General features: G+C 52.7%; 1 protein-coding gene across 1 annotated transcript; it reads right to left on the bottom strand.

The window, feature by feature from the left end:
• Positions 1 to 2,827: 2,827 nt before the first annotated feature.
• On the bottom strand, positions 2,828 to 16,997 carry TMPRSS5 (transmembrane serine protease 5). Its single transcript, XM_073320880.1, has 13 exons — positions 16,954 to 16,997; positions 15,328 to 15,451; positions 14,110 to 14,217; positions 13,372 to 13,494; positions 11,562 to 11,697; positions 10,067 to 10,180; positions 9,121 to 9,164; positions 7,839 to 8,001; positions 7,512 to 7,690; positions 6,884 to 6,982; positions 6,432 to 6,574; positions 4,556 to 4,708; positions 2,828 to 3,329 (listed from the first exon to the last, which is right to left on the bottom strand). The coding sequence occupies exons 1-13, from the start codon at positions 16,954 to 16,956 to the stop codon at positions 3,321 to 3,323; spliced, it is 1,398 nt and encodes a 465-aa protein (XP_073176981.1). The 5' UTR covers positions 16,957 to 16,997; the 3' UTR covers positions 2,828 to 3,320.
• Between the last annotated feature and the right edge of the window lie 352 nt (positions 16,998 to 17,349).

Below are 17,349 nucleotides of genomic sequence, written 5' to 3'. Positions count from 1 at the left end.
CGTGTGGGAGGCCGCGGGTTCAAAGCCCCTTTCTTCTTGCTGAGAAGGGATTTGGACTTTGATCTCCTGCCTCTCAGGCAAATTGCCTAGGTGCTGGGCTCGGAGGTTTTCCCATGTGGGGGCTCTCTCGGTCTTTTCTGTTGTGGGAGGGCCGCGTTCCGTTACATATTGATTGGGGCAAAGCCAAAGCAGGCAGGCCTGGGTAGTCTAGTGGCTTGGCAAGCTGCCCAGCATGTGGGAGCTTGGGGTTCAAATCCCCTTCTTTCTTTCTTTCTTTCTTTCTTCTTGAAGAGAAGGGGCTTGAGCCTTGATGACTTATCTCTCAACTGAAAGGCCTAAGTGCCTGGTGAGTGGGATGTGGGGGATCCCTCAGTCTCTTCTATTGAAGGCAGGCCACTTTCAGTAAATATTACATGAGAATTGGGAACCCCACTCACCAGGATTCCCCGTGTAGTCCTGCGGTTGGGCTCCGTGCCCCCGAAGCAGCGAGCCGCTGGTTCAAATCCCTTTTCCGTTTGTTGAGATCAAGGCTTGGGTCCTTAACCTCTTGCCCCGCGAGCGTTCCGCTTTCACTAGGTATTAACCGGGGCAAAGGAAGCTTTCCAAGCCCTCTATGGTATGGGGGTTAAGGTGTTGGCCTGCCGTGTGCGTGCTTCCCGGTTCAACTCCCCTGGGTGCCGTTTGAGACGGCCGGGGGCGCCTCAATCTTTTACCGCTCAAGCCTTCCACTTTAACTATATATTAACCGGGGCAAGCTAAGCTCTCAAGTCCCTCTACGGTACGGGGGTTAGGGCGCTCGCTTGGATTGCGGGTGACCCTGGTTCGCATCCCTGCTCGGCGGGACGGGAGGGCCTCTGGCGGGTGAGAGGAGGCCCCTCCTAGCTGAGCAAGAGGCCCGACACAGGGCCTCTTGCTCTTTTAATTAAAGAGGCAATGCTGCGCTACAGTAAAACCCCCCTCTCACTCTTGTCCACCCTGATCAGGATACACGCCCAGGTTGTGGCAGACCCCAGGGCACTCCCCTGCTCTTTTGAGGGGTGTGAACTGGGGGCCGCCACCTCCTGGGGAGAGTCACTGGCGAGCGATCCCTGTCCGAATCCCCTCTCCGTCCCAAGAAGACAACGGCCTCTTGAGAAAGAGAGGGGCTTCGGACAAGGATGGCCCACCCAAAGGACGGTCGCCTAGGAGGCAGGAAATCCCTGTGCAAATCCCTGCTGAACAGGCAGCTGGGGGATTTGAACCAGGATCTCCCCCAACCCAGGCGAGTATCCTAACCACTGGACTAGAGAGTGAGGGTAGCCGTGAGGCCGGCCCACAGCCCACTTAACTAAAGTGAAACAGCTTCAACGAGCAAGAAGGAAGCAGGCAACCCCCTCGCTAAGAGAGAAAGGTCTAGGGGGACACACCCACCCACCCACCCACGGGGAGATTCGAACCCGCATCTCACGCACCCCAGGCACCCAGTGTGACCATCAGCCTACGGAGGGTGTTGCGGCAAAGAGAGTCCCAAATACCGTTTAATTCAAGTGGAACAGCTTTGAAAGGCAAGAAAGGAGGCACCCCCAGAAAGATGGCCGCCCAGGCACCAGAGGAGATTTGAACTCACATCTCGCCCACCCAAGGCGCACAGTCTAGCCATCAGCCTACAGAGGGAACGGGGTCTGCCTGAGGCCCAAATACCATTTAATTCAAATGGAACCGCTTCCACAGGCAAGAGAGAAGTTGCCCCCCTCTGGCGATACCCAAAACCTACCAGGCCTGTGGTAGGCGCTCATCTCCAGCCCTTTTTAGCATCAGCAGACCTGGGGAATTGAACCCACAGCCCCCACGTGCCACACATGAGGCCCAACCGCTGGACCACGGGAGGAGTGGTGCCGGGCGCTTTGCCTGAACAATAGTTAATTAACGTGGAACACCTTCTCCGAGCCAAAAAAGCGAGGGACGCCACGGATTCAATCCAGGACCACATCTTCTCAAGGGTTTTCGCAACAGACAAAGGGAGGATTGGACCCCACAGCGGCCACAAGCCAGACCAGTAGCGTAACCACTGGACTACATAGGAAGCTGCTGAATTGGTTGGCCCAAATAATATTTCATTAAAGTTGAACAGCTTCACGGGCAAGAGGAAGGGATCACGAGACCCCCCACCACTGGAGCTACGGAACCGCAGAACACAGACAGCCCGTAGGGCAGCGCTCGTCAAAGCCCCCCACAACCTTCCCAGCAGAGAGAAGGGGGATTTGAACGAGCCAGCCTCTTAGCCCCTCTCTGAAGCCTAACCACGGAATCAGAGAGGGAGCCACAGCCTGTAACTGGGCTCAGGGCCCTTCAATTAAAGTGTAAGAGCTTCAAGTGAGGGTGCTCCCGTCACTCTAGCCCAGCACCCAATGATTAGGGCCCTCACCCGGGCGGTAGGTGAGCCCTTTGCAAATCCCTTGTGCTCGTCCGGCAGAGGGGCAAGTTAGAAGGTGAATGGCCATAATGCATCAGACCCATGGCCCAGCTAGCCCACTGTCCTGCTTTCCGACGGCGGCCAACGCCGGCTGCTTCAAAGGCAGTGAACAGAAGAGGGCAACTCTCAAGCGATCCGTCCCGTCGGGCCCCCCTCCCAGCAGCTGGCCGTCAGCGGGCAAAGGACAAAGACAGCCCATTTAACTAAAGTGAAACAGCTTCAACAGGCAAGAGGAGAGTAAGCCCACCGCTATTCCAGAACGTTGAGTATAAAGGCACCAGGGTAGATTTGAACCTATATCTCTCACAGGCCAAGCCGATAGGCTAACCATTGGGCTATTGAAGGGGTCTGAAGAAGGTGCTCACCTAAACAGCATTTAATTAAGGTGGAACAACTTCCACAGGCAAGAGACATGAAGCACTACATAGCTCAGGGCACAGACAGCAAGATTATATTTGATATCTGTCCATAGTCCTTCTTAACGCAGGCCAAGGGGAGATTAGAACCCCATTATACACAGCCCAAGCATGGGGCTAAACCATTGCACTAGAGCAGGAGGACTGTAGCAGCCTTTGTCCAAACATTAATTGTTTAATATGGATTAGCTGCAACAGGCAAAAGCAGGGACACTGCCCCTCATTCTACACCAGAGAACACACCCAGGCTGCTGAAGATGCCTCCTTACAGGCCTTGGCAACAGGTAGGTTTTACAGCTCCCTCCATCTTTTCAGTTGATGCTGATCCATTGTAACTACATATTAACGGGGACAAAGCTCCATAGTGGGGATAACTTGTTCTGGACTTTTCTTTGTTTGGCATGTCACCCTGGGGATGGCTCTGCTCCTTAAGCCTATCCCTTGCTTTGCTCCTAGTGGCTCTGTTTAAAGAACAGACAAAAAGCTGTATCAGTTCCATGTTCTGGGATGGGAGATTCTCTGAAATCACAAGGGTCAATATTGTTGCTAATTTGGAAGCAAGAATAAAATCCTGTTACATAAGGTTGGTTGGGGGTGGGCGGGGTTTGGGTAAAGAGTGTAAATGGAGGTTGATAGTCATCTCTGAAGCTCCATGTATCCTGAGATCAATAGAAATATTTTCATTCAAAATCAGAGAAATGAGCTCTTTTTGTGGCAATTTTCTTTTAAAAACAAAAAATCTCCCCCTGTCCTGTCTTGCATTCACACACTGCAGGGTGTTGCTGCACAGTCGTGATATTGACTAGAAACAGACCATGGAAAAAAGAAACCAACTTGTTCTGCCTCTCCTCCTATACAGTAAACAAACTTCCAGCAATGAGCTGCTGAGTGAGAGAATAACTTTCACAAGGCCCTGCTGTCAGTTACAATTGATGTGAGGAAACTCAGTGGGGGCTGTAGGCATCTTTTTTAAGCTCAGAGTCTCCCCTTTAATCTAATGTCCCCTGTAGCTTCTGTTCCTTGTTCCTCTCTGCATTTGTTGCTTTTGACAGCTCTGGAGAAGAGACAAGACTCTCCTTCCCCTGCCTTTGCTCTTTCTGGGGGGGGGAGGCAGGCTGAGATCTGAAGACCCCAAGCTGGTTGGAGGAGCACCGATGTGCTCAGGCTGTGGTGTCTGGATTCACTGGTGGTGTTTGTGCCTGCAAGATCCCAGATGTCTCACCTATGTTTCCCACAGGGAGCAGGGCCCTATTGGCCTTTTGGAGTATTTTTACGTCCCTCTGTATTTAGGGGCATGTGCTGCTGATTGCCCTGTCTCTGGGCCTCTCAGCTCTCTGCTATCCAAAGGAGAGGAAGCCAGCTTGTGTTTCTGATTTCCTTCCTCTGGAAGGCTCTTGCTCCAGAGGACAGAGCTGTTGACTTTCTCCCGGGAGATGCACTTAATCTATAATGGCAGGGGTATTTTAAAACCCACCTCCATTCCCACCCCCCTATAAATGTCTCCTGCAGAGCAAGGTTGTTACAGGGTTCAGGAAGGAATTTTCCCATTGGGCAGTGTTGACCAAAGAGGCAGGTTCTTAAGTGTTGTGTGGTCGCCAGGATGACAAAACTGATGAACCAACACCCTGCTCTGTTCTCGCATCTCCTTGGAGGTCTACCCAGGCCTTTGTCCATTTGCTCCCATTACCTCGATGATATGATAAATCCAGTCCAGGAATTCAGCCACCTTGGTGTAAACCCCAGGGTAGTTGGGTTCAGCACACCCTGTGCCCCAGCTCACGATGCCCACTAAGCGCCAGGTGAGTTCATCTTGGCAAACCAGCGGACCCCCGCTGTCTCCCTGCAAGACAGAGCAAGTGTCACGGTGGGGCAGTGCTTCTGTTAAGCTAGCAGGTGGGATTATGCACCATAGGGCTGCTCCTGCCCTGTGGGCCCTGTCAGCTTTGCGAGAGGCTGAAATGCAGGAAGGGGCAGAGCTGAGTTGCCTGCTGCTAGTACGTCCCCTTGGCATGAAGACGGCTAAACCCCAGCTCTGTTGTATCATTTTAGTTCTCATGATTTTCCTCTCTCCCTTTCCCTCAGTCAGAGGATCTCAAAGCACTTTACTGGCCATTTTCAATCTATGCATCCTGGCGACACAGCGCCAGATCTTCAAAGGCGTTTAAATAAATGGGAGTTAAACAGCAAAATACCTTTGTGAATCTGGGCCAAAATACTGTACAGGACTTTCCACGATGCTCTTCCTCCCTCCTGTTTAGGCAGCCGTGTTGCAGCAGGAAGAGAACTGAACCATGCTGTGTGGGGCCCCTTCATCCCTGGGGGAAGATGCTGCTAGAAGGTGCTCAAGGAGCAGAAGCTGGGATTTGCAGACAGCTTGCAGAAGGGTACTGGGCCCCATGGAGGGTTCTTCCTCTGCACTGCTTCATTGATGCCCAGGGATGCAGTAACACAGCACAGGAATGAAACCCAACAGCCTGAGGCTACCTTTGTTGTATGTGATTTTTCCTGGCCTGATAGATCCCTAACTAATGGACCAAAGATGCTGCTCTCGAAGGCCCAGGTGAACAAATGGAGTTAGATACCTAACTCCTCTCCAAATCCACGGGAGTTAGGCGCCTCAATCCATTTGTGACTCTGGGCCTAGCTCCCCCTAAGGAGCTGCTGTATAGCTTCACACCAACGATCTGCCCATTCAGTGCCTGTCTCCAGCTGGGACTAGTGGCAGTGCAGAAGACGGGGCTAAATGCCTGTAATCAACAATAATGCAGTAGCCCATCTTAAGCAACGTTTGCTTCTGACTACAGGATGTGCGGCTGTGGCTATCTGTCCTAAAGCCAAAGAACTGTAAGTGGAGGATGGAGGGTGTGGGGTGTGAATTGATCCTGCATTGTTCTTCGCTAAGGGTAGCTGCTAAGGAGGTGGGATTTATAACTTCCAAGCAAAAGAGGAAAAGTTGCTGCAGCTTGGTACCCTGGTGCAGGGGGCGGCTGGCAGCTGCCCTCTCTGTATAAAGGAGCATTAACCTAAACCATGGCGGTGCCTGAACGTCTATATTCTAGTGACCCGCTATTCCCCAGGAGGAAGGGGGCCTGTGCATTAGCTCCACGCACACCCCTGCCATACCCCCTTCCCACCTCTGACACACCCTCCCTGGTTCGACGGAGGGCCTGATCAAACCCCATCATGCCCCCACCCTGACACCCACAGCCTCTCACTAGTTCTACACAGGGTACCAGCACACCCCCAATGTGCCCCTGCGCTGCCCCTAAAACCCGTCCCACCTCACCCTTCACACGCCCCCGCCCTGCCATGCCCTCCTTGTGCCGCACGGGGCCTGAGCATGCTCCTGCCATGCCCTCTTCAGTAAGGGGCTAGAGGGGGGACCCCTCTTCATTTAGATGGGAAGCCACGTTTCCCACCCTCTTCCTCATTTTCATGTACGTGATAGACACCATGTGGGATCCAGCCCATGGTAAGCAGCATCACACTGTTCCTCAGTGGAGGAAAGGACCCGATCCCCCACAGCCTATTAATAACAGGGGTTGTTTTCTCCCTGCTCTCACCTGGCAGGCATCTACTTTCCCGTCCAGGTAGCCCGCACACAGCATCCTGGGGGTGAGCTCACCAGAGTACATGCAGGAGCTGTTGCATTTCTTGGTGCTGATTAAGGGAACAATAGCTTCCTTCAGCATCTCAGCAATATGAACTGGATTTGAGGAAAACAAATGAGAGAGATAGTTTAACCTGCGGCCCTGGTGGCTAGATGCTGGTGTTTGCACTCAAGGCACAGTGGGACATGGAGCATTACAGACACTTCATCTCCAGGGCTCTGGGTGTTGGGAGGAGGAGGGGGTTGGGCTGCGGGTTGGGACTGAGGACTGCAGGAGGTTTGGAGATCAGAATTCAACACTCTCCTCTGGACTCAAACATCCCCTCGGTGAGATGCTGCCTTCGGTCGTCTTCGTTTCAAAAGGGAGCTACAAGAAAGCTCTCCATGCCTCCTGGAGCTGCTCACCGTGTTCAGGTCTGGTGTAGCCCCAGCCGGAGATCCAGCAGTGGGTGCCGCGGGGGAAATCCTGACGGTACAGCGGTAAACACACTGCACGGATGGCATCTGGGGAGAGAGCCATGTGTGAGAGCACCACCAGCTTGGGATGCCCCTCACAGCACACAGCACAAACAAATGGAGAGTGGCTCCCAGGAGCAGCCAGCCTGGAGTGAGCAGGGGTGATCTAGTCCTGAGAAGTGCAAGCGAAACACCCTTGCAGCTCTGCTCCCTCTGGCTCCAGGGGCCGGATTCTCCAAAGAGCTCGGCTCCCACTGTGACCTTTACAGCCAAATCCCAGCTCTTTAGAAAATCTGCCCACTTTATTCACTGTATCCTTGGGAGACAAGGTCTTGCGAGCGTTCTGTCCCATGTGCCATCACCAGAGGCCCCGGGGCTTGCCTGGGGAAAGCTTTCTCTCTGCTGCCCACAGCTGGACCAACCCTCGTTCTGGCACTGCCCCTATGATCGACACAGGCCACCAGCGTAGGAATCAGACCATTGGTGGGTGGCTCCCTTGTGAATGGAAGCCATGGGGCTGCCCTGTGGGGATCCCCACCCCCTCCAAGGGGAAGATGGCTGAAGAAAAGGGTCTCACCGGAGAAGTTCAAGGGCGTTGTGAGTTTCATCAGTGCGATGTCATAGTCGTGACTCCTGTCGTCATAGCGGGGGTGGTAGATGATTTTCTCCACCGCCGCCCCAGCCTGCTGTTGGACTGACACATGAGCGATCATCCCAGCAAAGACCAGCCAGCTGGAGACCTGAGGCTGCCTGTAACTGAGCAAAGACATGGCCCACCTGTTCCTCTGGGGCTGAAGTATTGCTGGGGCGGCCAATTCCCCACTCCTTCCCCGGCTGAGGGAACAGCCGTGCTCTGCGCTAGGCTGCCCTCTGAGGCCTCCAGCTCTGACATTCCCAGACTTACTTGTGCACGCAGTGAGCGGCCGTGACGATCCAGTCACGCGCCACCACGGAGCCTCCACAGACGTGTTTGGAGTTGAGGTATAGGCTGACCTGCCACGGCCAGCGTCCCAACGGGGCGTCGCTTCCGCCCACGATCCGGGCCGCCCTGGAGTGCATGCCACACTCTGAAAAGGGGGAGAAACATTAACCTGGTGCCCCCAAACACCTCAACTAGGAGTGGGGGAGGGATGGGCAGCAAAGGGTGTCCAAGAAACTGCTGAGCAGAGCTTTGCCTTGGGGCCGAAGGGAGAGAGGTAAGGTCTTTGAACACCAAGGCTGGGTGAGAAGAGCAGGAGAACAAAGAGTCAGGAAATGGGAGACAAGAAAGGGAAAGCAAGGCAGCAGAGAGGGGAACAGCTGACAGGAGTTATTCCCCAGGCATGCTCCTGCTTCCTGGCTGTGCCCCACCGATGTCCCTGGCTTACCCCCCACAGGATGTCAGGGATTCAGGGTGGCCCCAGCTTTCTCCCTTTCTTTTGCCACCTGTGCTGTTCCCCATGTGAAATAACCCAGAGAAACCCACTCTAATCCCTTCTGTGTGCTCCAAGCTAGTTTCAGCCTTCCCACCCAGTGACCTAAACCAATCTCCTCCGTGTACGAAATGTCCCCCAGCCAGCATCACTAAGCCAGAGTGGAGAGGGAGCAAGAGAGAACAGCGGGGAACACAGGAGTCCCACCTCTCCACCTGGGCCTTCTCTGGGCTTGCCTCTTGCCCGGCAATAGCCCTGGGCCTCAGGGAGAGAGTTCAGGGCCGCAGCTTCCTTCTCTGACAGCAGGGGCTGCTGAGACGGTTAGGATTTTAGATACTGGGGGTGTTGATGGCACGTGCTGTTAATGGCACAATAGCTACGCCATATGGACAGGAGGGATTTGGGAGCTGATGGTCACGTTGCTGCAGCCGCTTCAGGCAGACCCCAGCTATGAAATCACACAGACAAAGGGGCTGCTCCAGGGGCTTCATAGCCATCCTTTTTCCTTTTCTTGCTGCTCAGCCTGCTGGGAAGCTAAATCTTCCTCCCATCCAGACAAGCTGGTTTATGCTGGCTTGTTACTGCCACCCAACACTGAGGCTGCTGGATTGGTGAAAACCACTCTGTGAGGAATGACACAGGCTTTGCAAACCAACACCAGGGCACTCAGTGTCTGGCTGACCTGGGGCTTTTGCTAATTAACAGAGGGTCTATAATAGCACAAGGAATGCAAGAGACTTCAGTGCAATGTGGGGACGGGGCTAAAGCACTTACCGGAGCATTTCAGAGCCACAATTCGCCCTGAAGCACAGCTGCTCCTGCACAAGAATAAAATCAGGGTTCGAAATAAAGTTCTCCCAGAAATCTGCAGCCATGAAACACAGAGCTGGCCCATCACGGGGTGGCCCGCCTAGGAATGGCGACCAGCCAGATTCACCCAGGATGCCCAGAAAGTGGATTCTGATAGGAATAATCATCATGCCCATGGAAGGCTTTTCACCTTCACAGCACTTTGCAAACGCGAGCTGGTGCATGGCAGAAAGCTCACATGCGCAACGACAGGGGCTGTGGTGCTGCAGCAACAAAGCAGAGTTGTTCTAAGAGGGCTAGCGGGCCTGTCTAAAGGTCTGCACGTCAGCTACCCTGTTGGCACTGAGGATATCTCTGCTCTGCAATCAGAGGTGCGATTTCAGCATGTGTAGACGTGTGACTAGCTCAGGGAGCATTAGCCACGAGGCACAGACTGTGCAAGCCCGTCTGCGACCCAGGGTCGTTATTCTGGTAGCTAGTCTGTGCTGAAGTCCGCGCTGCCAAAGCTTTGCTGCTCTGGGTACTCGCCCTAGCGAGAACAAAGCGAGCTCAGATATGCCCACACCTGCTGAGTGCAGCACAGACATCCCCGCTGTGTAAGCATCAAGCTGGCTTAAGTCCTATTTCAGCGGCATGACCAAAGCACCCAACGCTGTGACCCTCCCTGCAGCTGTGGCTCCTGCCAGTGCAGTCACTGTGCTATTTGCCTTCCCATTTGGCGTCATTTAGTTGCCAGTTCAGATTTTCTCCCTCCCTCCATATTCGCTGATCTGAGTCAATGCCAGCTGTGCAGAGCCTGGCAGTCACCTCCAGAAACATGGAAACTTTTTCTCAGACAATACAGCCATGAAAGGACCTTCTGTTCAGTTCCCCCAATGCCATTCCTGCTCTCCCCAGCTCCATCACCCACCTGACCTGCCACATGTCTTCAATGCTGTTCTTCTGGTTGAGCACAATCTGAACAAACTCTTGCGTATCATTCACCTTGACATCTGTCAGGTTCACTCCTTTGTGATGGGCGAGTCTGCAGAAGCAACAGCAAATGTCATCACCTAAACACAGAGAGAGATCAGAGAGCTCACCTGTGCCTCTGACGTGACAGTGTTGTTATGGTCACTTTCTTCCTCTCTTCTGCACAGAACCATTGTACTCTAGTTTATACATGCTAATTCTGGCCACTGCTCACACAGAGATGAAAGGGCTAAATATAATAACCATCACACACTGGGAGGACGAAACCTTTACCCTGCCATGTTTCATTGAATCACAGTGCTTAAAGAGGAGGGCTACCAAATACAGACACAAAAAAACAGGCTTCCACGCTTGCAACTTGAGTTCCAGTTTTGTCTCTCTCATTTACCAGGGGCAAGGCCCCTGTCTGAAACTGCACAGCACACAGGGACATCTAGTGGCTAAATAATAATATTGCAAATGAACATATACCCCGGCCCTTACTTTACATTCTAACCCCAAAATCAGGAAATAGGTTTGCTTGGATCACTAAAGTATATTTTCAGATGCTACCATCACTTCGCTAGCCTTGCAACGTAGACTGCATATGAGTACAACAGGAGACAGTAATAATACTGTGTCCTTTGCTAACGCCTTCCAAGTGAGGATCTCAAAACACGCTCCAAACATGAACGAGTTCATCCTCACTTGGGAAATGGGTGAATATTATGATCCTTGTTTGAAAGATGGGGGAAATGAGGCACAGAGAAAAGAGGTCACAAGGGAGTAGAGGAGGTAGAATTAAAACCCAGGAGTCCTGTTTCTCATTTATGCCAGAAAACCATCCTCCTCATCTCTATGGGGATGTTCAGCAGAAATGCACAGCCACAGAACAGCAGTGGATAGGAGAACAGTAACATTATATCTGGGAGTGACTCTATAGACAGCAATGATATAAGGGCTTACCCCAATTTCCAGGGAAGCCGATGGAAAGATAATTCCACAGTCCATGATTCTGTAAGCTTGGGAAGCTGCTATAAAAGTCTCGGGAAATAAACCCAAGCTACAGTACATCTAGCATGGGTCAAAAAATGCAGATTGTTTTTTTCCCCACAGAAATTTTTTTCATTTAAAAAATAATATCCGGTGAAAAAATTTATAATTTGCAGTGAAAATTCCAATCCCCAAATGGTTTGATTTGAGGGGTTTCCTCCCTTTTCCAGTGGCAAAATAGAAAAAGGGTGAGAAATGGGACTAGCACAATGGGACACCATTCTCAGTTGAATCTAGGCCCCAGTGTAATGCAAATAAATATCAGTAACTCTACGGTCCCTGGCTCCCAGCCCTGTGCTCTGATCACATTACTTCCTGCAATATCTTCATAAAAATGGCAAATCAAAGACTTGTACCTGAGACTGGCCGACTGTGTCTATGCTGAGAGGAGCATCACTTACTGGAGATATCCCAGCTGCCTACAGATCAGAGTCCCCAGGGAGAGATTCCACCGCTCGTGACATGCCAGGAGCCAGCCGGGCCTGCCTTCCACCTGCACTTCCAACAAGAAGTTTCCCGTGTTTATTCTGAAAGATACTAAAACCATTTGATTAAAAACATCCTGCAAGCTTCTCTGCGACCAGCTCTTTGCAAAGGCCCAAGCCAAACACAGTAAAGTCCCAGTGACTAACGAGGGACAAAACCATCCCCAAGTCTGGCTATTGCAAACCACCCCTGGACCTTTCTGTGTGTTCCCCGGGCTCAGGGGGTGGCACTGCTGGGTACTGGCAAAGCATTCTGGGTAGTGGTATGCAGAGGGGGCTAACAAGCTTCCCCTTTGCTTCATCATCACTCCAGTGTCACAAAAACAAAGAACTTTGGGGACTTTGGGTTTAAAGGCAAAAGCTGAGCAGAGCGTGTTTGAGTGAAATAACAGCTGCAAAATTAGTTAGAGGCTGAATCCGAGATACTTGCTACTTACATAGCACTTTCCACTTAGAGATCTCCAAGCACTTTAAATAGCACCATTAACACTATCCCCATTGTAGAGGCAGGCCGAGCTTGGTGTCACAGAGCGATTGTGCTGGAGGCAAGCATAGAATCCACTGCCTGTCCTACACTCAGTCCAATGAACCACAGTCTCCTGCATTCAACCTGCAATTAGTATCTCAGGGATCAGAGTAACAGCGTGTCAGTCTGTATTCGCAAAAAGAAAAGGAGGACTTGTGGCACCTTAGAGACTAACCAATTTATTTGAGAAAGTGAGCTGTAGCTCACGAAAGCTTATGCTCAAATAAATTGGTTAGTCTCTAAGGTGCCACAAGTCCTCCTTTTCTTTTTATCTCAGGGACTTGATTAAAACTCCATTGCTGTAAACTGGTGACTTTGTGACACACCCCATTCCAAGGGCTAGTTTCAGGTGGGATTAAAACAGGGGCAGAGGTTACCTCTTGGGTGTGAGGGTTGGAAAAGGGGGACCAGTGGAGAACAGGAAGGGGGACATGTTTGGAGCACTGATGCACCCGTACCGAACAACCTGTGCGGAAAGAGGGGAAACCCCCAGCCGAACGGGGCCCAGACACACTGATCTGTGGCAACCTCAGGAGACGGGTGAGGAGGGCTAACACTGAGCCCTAGACAGCAGGAGGCGAGGGAAAGTCATTCACACCATCGTTGGAACCACAGCTCACAATCTGCTCAGCCCCCACTTTAGGGGGGGGGTCAGAATCAGGGGGTCAGTAAGGAGGGGTCCAGCTCCCTGCTCCTCTGCTCAGAACAGAGAGAGTGTTCCAGCTCTTCTCCCTGGCTTGGGTAAGCAGCACGTCCCCCCTCCCGTCCCCCCGCTCCTCCACCTCCTGCTTCGCTCCCCTTTAACCACTGGGCTCAGCTGTCAGGTTGCTAATGTGATGCCGCAGCCCCAGAGATTGCGAACATCCTCCAGGGAGCGAAGAGGGAGGCCGAGGCCTGGCTTTGCCTGGCTTTTTACTGCAAAACTCAAAGAGAAAAACAGAATGTGGGGGAACTTTCTGGCCGGTCGTGACAACGAGAAAGGGGCAGGCAAAGGCATAGAGACAGCCTCAGTCTTTGCTTTGCTTTTGATCTTGAGGAAGGGAAATCTCCTTGTCCTTAGGTCGGACAGGCTGGATTCCAGGGGGTTTCCACAGATCACTGTGAGTGAAAGGTCCCGCTGAAGGCACTAAGTGACACATCCTCTCCACAGGGATCCTGGCAGCAAGGAGAGAAGGGGTATGGGGAGTAAAGATCTCAAACCTCTCCTGGGAGCCGTGGTGACAATGGGCTCGTCTTCCCCGGCGTCTCTGCAGATCGGGATTGACTCTGTGTCCTGCAGGGGGCTGGAATCCTGGTCCGACAGGGGCGCTGTCAGGAATTTCACTTCAGGAGAAAGCGCAGAGGATTGAGATGTGATTGAACAGACTAGACAAGACCCCAGAGCACACGTTGTGGGGAACAACCCTGCACTGGCCCCGAGGGGGTTAGATATACCCTTAGGGCTTGATCCAAAGCCTGCTGAAGTCAACAGAGAGATTCCAGTTGATTTCAGCTATTCTGAGGCTGATCTATTATTTGCACTACAGTAGCACATGGAGGCCCAACTAAGCTCGGACCCCCACTGTGCAAGGTGCTGTACAAACGCACAGTGAGAGACGGTCCCTGCCCCGAAGAGCTTACATTGAAGCAGACAAGACAGACACAGGGTGGGAGGGACAACAGGCTCAGCGAGGGGAAGGAACTTGCCCAGGGTCACGCAGCTGGTCATGGCAGACCAGGACTAGAACCCATTCCAGTGCCTGCAGCTCCACGCAGCCCCCTGTACTCTCGCTTCCTGGGCTTTGCAGCTGGGCTGTCCCATGCCTAGTGTCTGTGGTCCTGGGACCCTGGTGACAATTTGCTCATCACTTGCATATCCCCAAAGCCCTGCTCTCCATTTTGGCCACTGGTCTAAGGGCGGTTTTGAGAGAGGTGAGGAATTCCCCAGGAGATACAGACCTAGAAGCCACATCCCAATGGCTGCCCCTGCCAGCAGCCCGATGGCCCCAAGCAGCAGGAGGCATCTCTTGATGGGGCAGAGGTTTTCCAGGGACGTGTTGGAAGAATCTTTAAAAAACAGAGAGAGGGGGAGGGAGGATGGATACTGAACAAGTTCTGGGTCTCATTGTCTTCTCATCTGTGGCACAATCTGGGGCCCTATCTAGACCCTTGTAAACTCCCTAGCTCACCACAAACTCTCCTCTCTTCTTATGAGGATAAGCCCAGTGGTCCACCATGCGCCAAGGTTGGTGCCCAGGATGGGGCAGCGGGTCTCAGTCCCTAACAAGACTCCCCAGGGTGAAAACACAAGAACTAAGAAGGGATCCTTCCCCTGTACATCTTCCATCTGGCCAGAAAACACAGTCAAAGGCACAGAAGAAGCAGGATCCTTTCAATTAAAGAAGCCAGGCTAGTGGGACCAGGCAACCTACCTACTTACTAATAGCTGGCTGCGTCTCCAGAGAGGCAACATCTGCAGCATCTATAGCTCACAAGGGAGGCTCTGAGTCATTTACATGAGCACAAGAGGCGGGGACATGGTGCTGCACTGTGCAAACGCTTGTGAAAAGCATGTGATCTTCAGATCGGCACACTAGAGAGCCTGTCCCACTTGGCTGCATTTAGCGATGCAGAGTAGACTGGCTGGTTGGACACCTCCGACAAGGGGCAATTCCCAGTGACCTTCTCCAGGAGATGTGGGGAGGGGGCAGGTGACGGTAACAACCCGCACGGCTACCGCAGCACCCTCCATGCAGGGCTCTCTAGGCCCTGGACACTCGGGGTTGCTGAAGTGAGGGAGGAATGGACTGATTTTTCAGGCTCAGGAGGGTATTTTCCTTTCCAAAGGTAGAGGTGAGGGTTAGGGCCTGTCGACACTGAGAGTGCAGCCCCGGGAATGGCAAAGAAAGCAGCCTCAGCTTCCGCCAGTTCTGGGGTGAGCACGGACAGCTGCCCGAGATTCCCGTCAGTGTGGGATTCCCACGTGAGGCCCCTCAGTCTCTGACTGCTTATCTCCTAGGCGAGGGTCAATGCAGCCACCTTGATGTAAGCAGGCGTTGTGGGGATGCCAGTCCTGGCCCGCTCTGCATCCTATGTGTTCTGTGGGTGCCAGGCATAGCAGAGAAACCCCTTATGCCACATGCTGCCCCAAATGCCCCATCCCCGTGAATAGCTCACCACGTCCTGCTGAGGTCTGAGTCCTTTCCATGTCTCTTGGCTCTGTTGTCTTGGCCCCCTGGCTTTGGTCAGCATCCCGAGGGCTATGAAGGTCAATGGGGAACTGGGCAACTGGTCCAAGACTCTAGAGGGAAAGAAACAAAGATCTGTACAAATCTGGGGCCACAGGGAAGTAATCAGGGGAATGGCCCAAAATGCACTGGTGGAGGTGGTTCATGGCCCAGTCACTCGTGCTGGGCCCAGATCTGAAAATCTACTTGGATAGATAGGTGAATAGCCAATGCACCCTATTCCCCTGTCAAACCAACTGCAAAGTCCCTATCCTGCAGGCCCCAGGGTCCAAGTGTCCTGCCGTCTCCAAGTGGTCAATGAAAACCTCACAATACCCCTTAGAGAGGGATCTCCACCAATTTGGTTCTAAACTGAGAAGATGGAACCCCTGGCTCAAGAGCCGGGATCCGGTCCCAGCTCAGCCCAGAGGGGAGGCATAAAGCCAGAGCAGTTTGGGAACAGGCATTCCCTTTGTTCTCAGTGGAAGCCTGAGATATGGGGGGTGGGATCCCAAGTCCTAGGGGGAAGGATGGGAGAACAGAGCACTCCCCTGGCAGCCCTGTGTGGGCTGGATACAGCCGGTCAATACACAGGGGGAACTCTCTGGCGGGAAATTCAAAAGCAACAAAACATTTTCATTTCGTTTCAAAAATGTTCACCGAACTTTTTCCAGTTTCTTTTTTTTTTTTTTTAAATGAAACGACATTAACCCCCTGGAGAAGAAAATGGGGGAAACAAAACAACTGCCCTACCCCCAACACTGAAAATATCCTAGGTTTTCTTCAAAAAACGATTTTGACCAAAACAAAGAGTTTCCATGAAAATGCTCATTTTGCTCAAAAAATGTTGTCATGAAATGTTTTCCACCGGCTGCCGTGCTGGACAGCCTGAGGCTGTCCTCTACCAGCTGTGCTATGGGGCACGCCAAAGCACTGTAAGACGACCTAAGAAAGAAAACAAGCTACTTTATCCAGCAATCTGAGTGGGGCACTTCCTGCGAGCGCGCTCACATACAGACACACATCTGATGCCTGCTGACGAGCCCAACGTTCAGTTTCTTAGCTTTCCATTTGCTTCTTCAGTCACAGACTCTTCACTAGTTTCCAACCCACAATTCCTCCCTCCCATTCGCTGGAACGGTGGGATGCGAATCTCAGAGCGCATTAGATCCTCTAGCGCAGAGGTTCTCAACCAGGTGTCCAAGGAAGCCTGGGGGGGCCACAAGCAGGTTTCAGGGGGTCTGCCAAAATAAACCAGAGCTGGCGTTGGGGCCCCGGGAAGAAAGCCCAACCCCCATCGCAAGGGACTGAAGTCTGAACCCTGCTGCATGGGCCTAAAGCCAAAGCAAGTTAGCTTTGCAGGGCTCCCTGTGGCATGGGGCCCCGGGCAATTGCCCTGCTTGCGACCCCCTAATGCCGGCCCTGGCTTTTAATGTACTGGATATGGAGAAAACCAGTTGTTGTGGCACAGGTGGGCCATGGAGTTTTTATAGCCTGGTGTTTTTTTGGGGGGTGGGGGGAGGCTCAGGAAGAAAAAGTGCATTAAAGGAACCCACAGAGCTCACCAATTCCATACCATGCAGGCCCTCTTAGCTCCAGGCTGTGCACCACCAGACAGTGCATGGTCGTACAGGAGGTAAAAGCTCCTTACCATGACAGCGGCACTCAGGGGTGAGAGCGTGCGGCTAATTCACCATCACTGCTCCACGGGGCCAGCGGCTGCTCTCTGGGCACCCGGGCCTCCCGTTAAACACACACGCATGGGCTAGACAAAGCCAGCAGCTATGGTGTCACAGTGAATAGAGCTGTTGTTTTCCCAGAGAAGTCAGGAGGCTGCCAGACTGGTTTGCCCACCTCCCTACAGTCTGCTAATTGGTGCCTGTAATAGATAAGGGGGCAGTCGCTTAGCAACATCCCACCCTCCTCCCCATGCCCAAAAAGCATGCCACTCTCGGGGCGCCCCACAGGGAAA

This window comes from Lepidochelys kempii, chromosome 22 (genome assembly GCF_965140265.1).
Source record: "Lepidochelys kempii isolate rLepKem1 chromosome 22, rLepKem1.hap2, whole genome shotgun sequence".
NCBI lineage: Eukaryota > Metazoa > Chordata > Testudines > Cheloniidae > Lepidochelys > Lepidochelys kempii.
The sequence above is the reverse complement of the archived record's forward strand: the minus strand, read 5'-3'. Positions and strand labels throughout refer to the sequence as shown.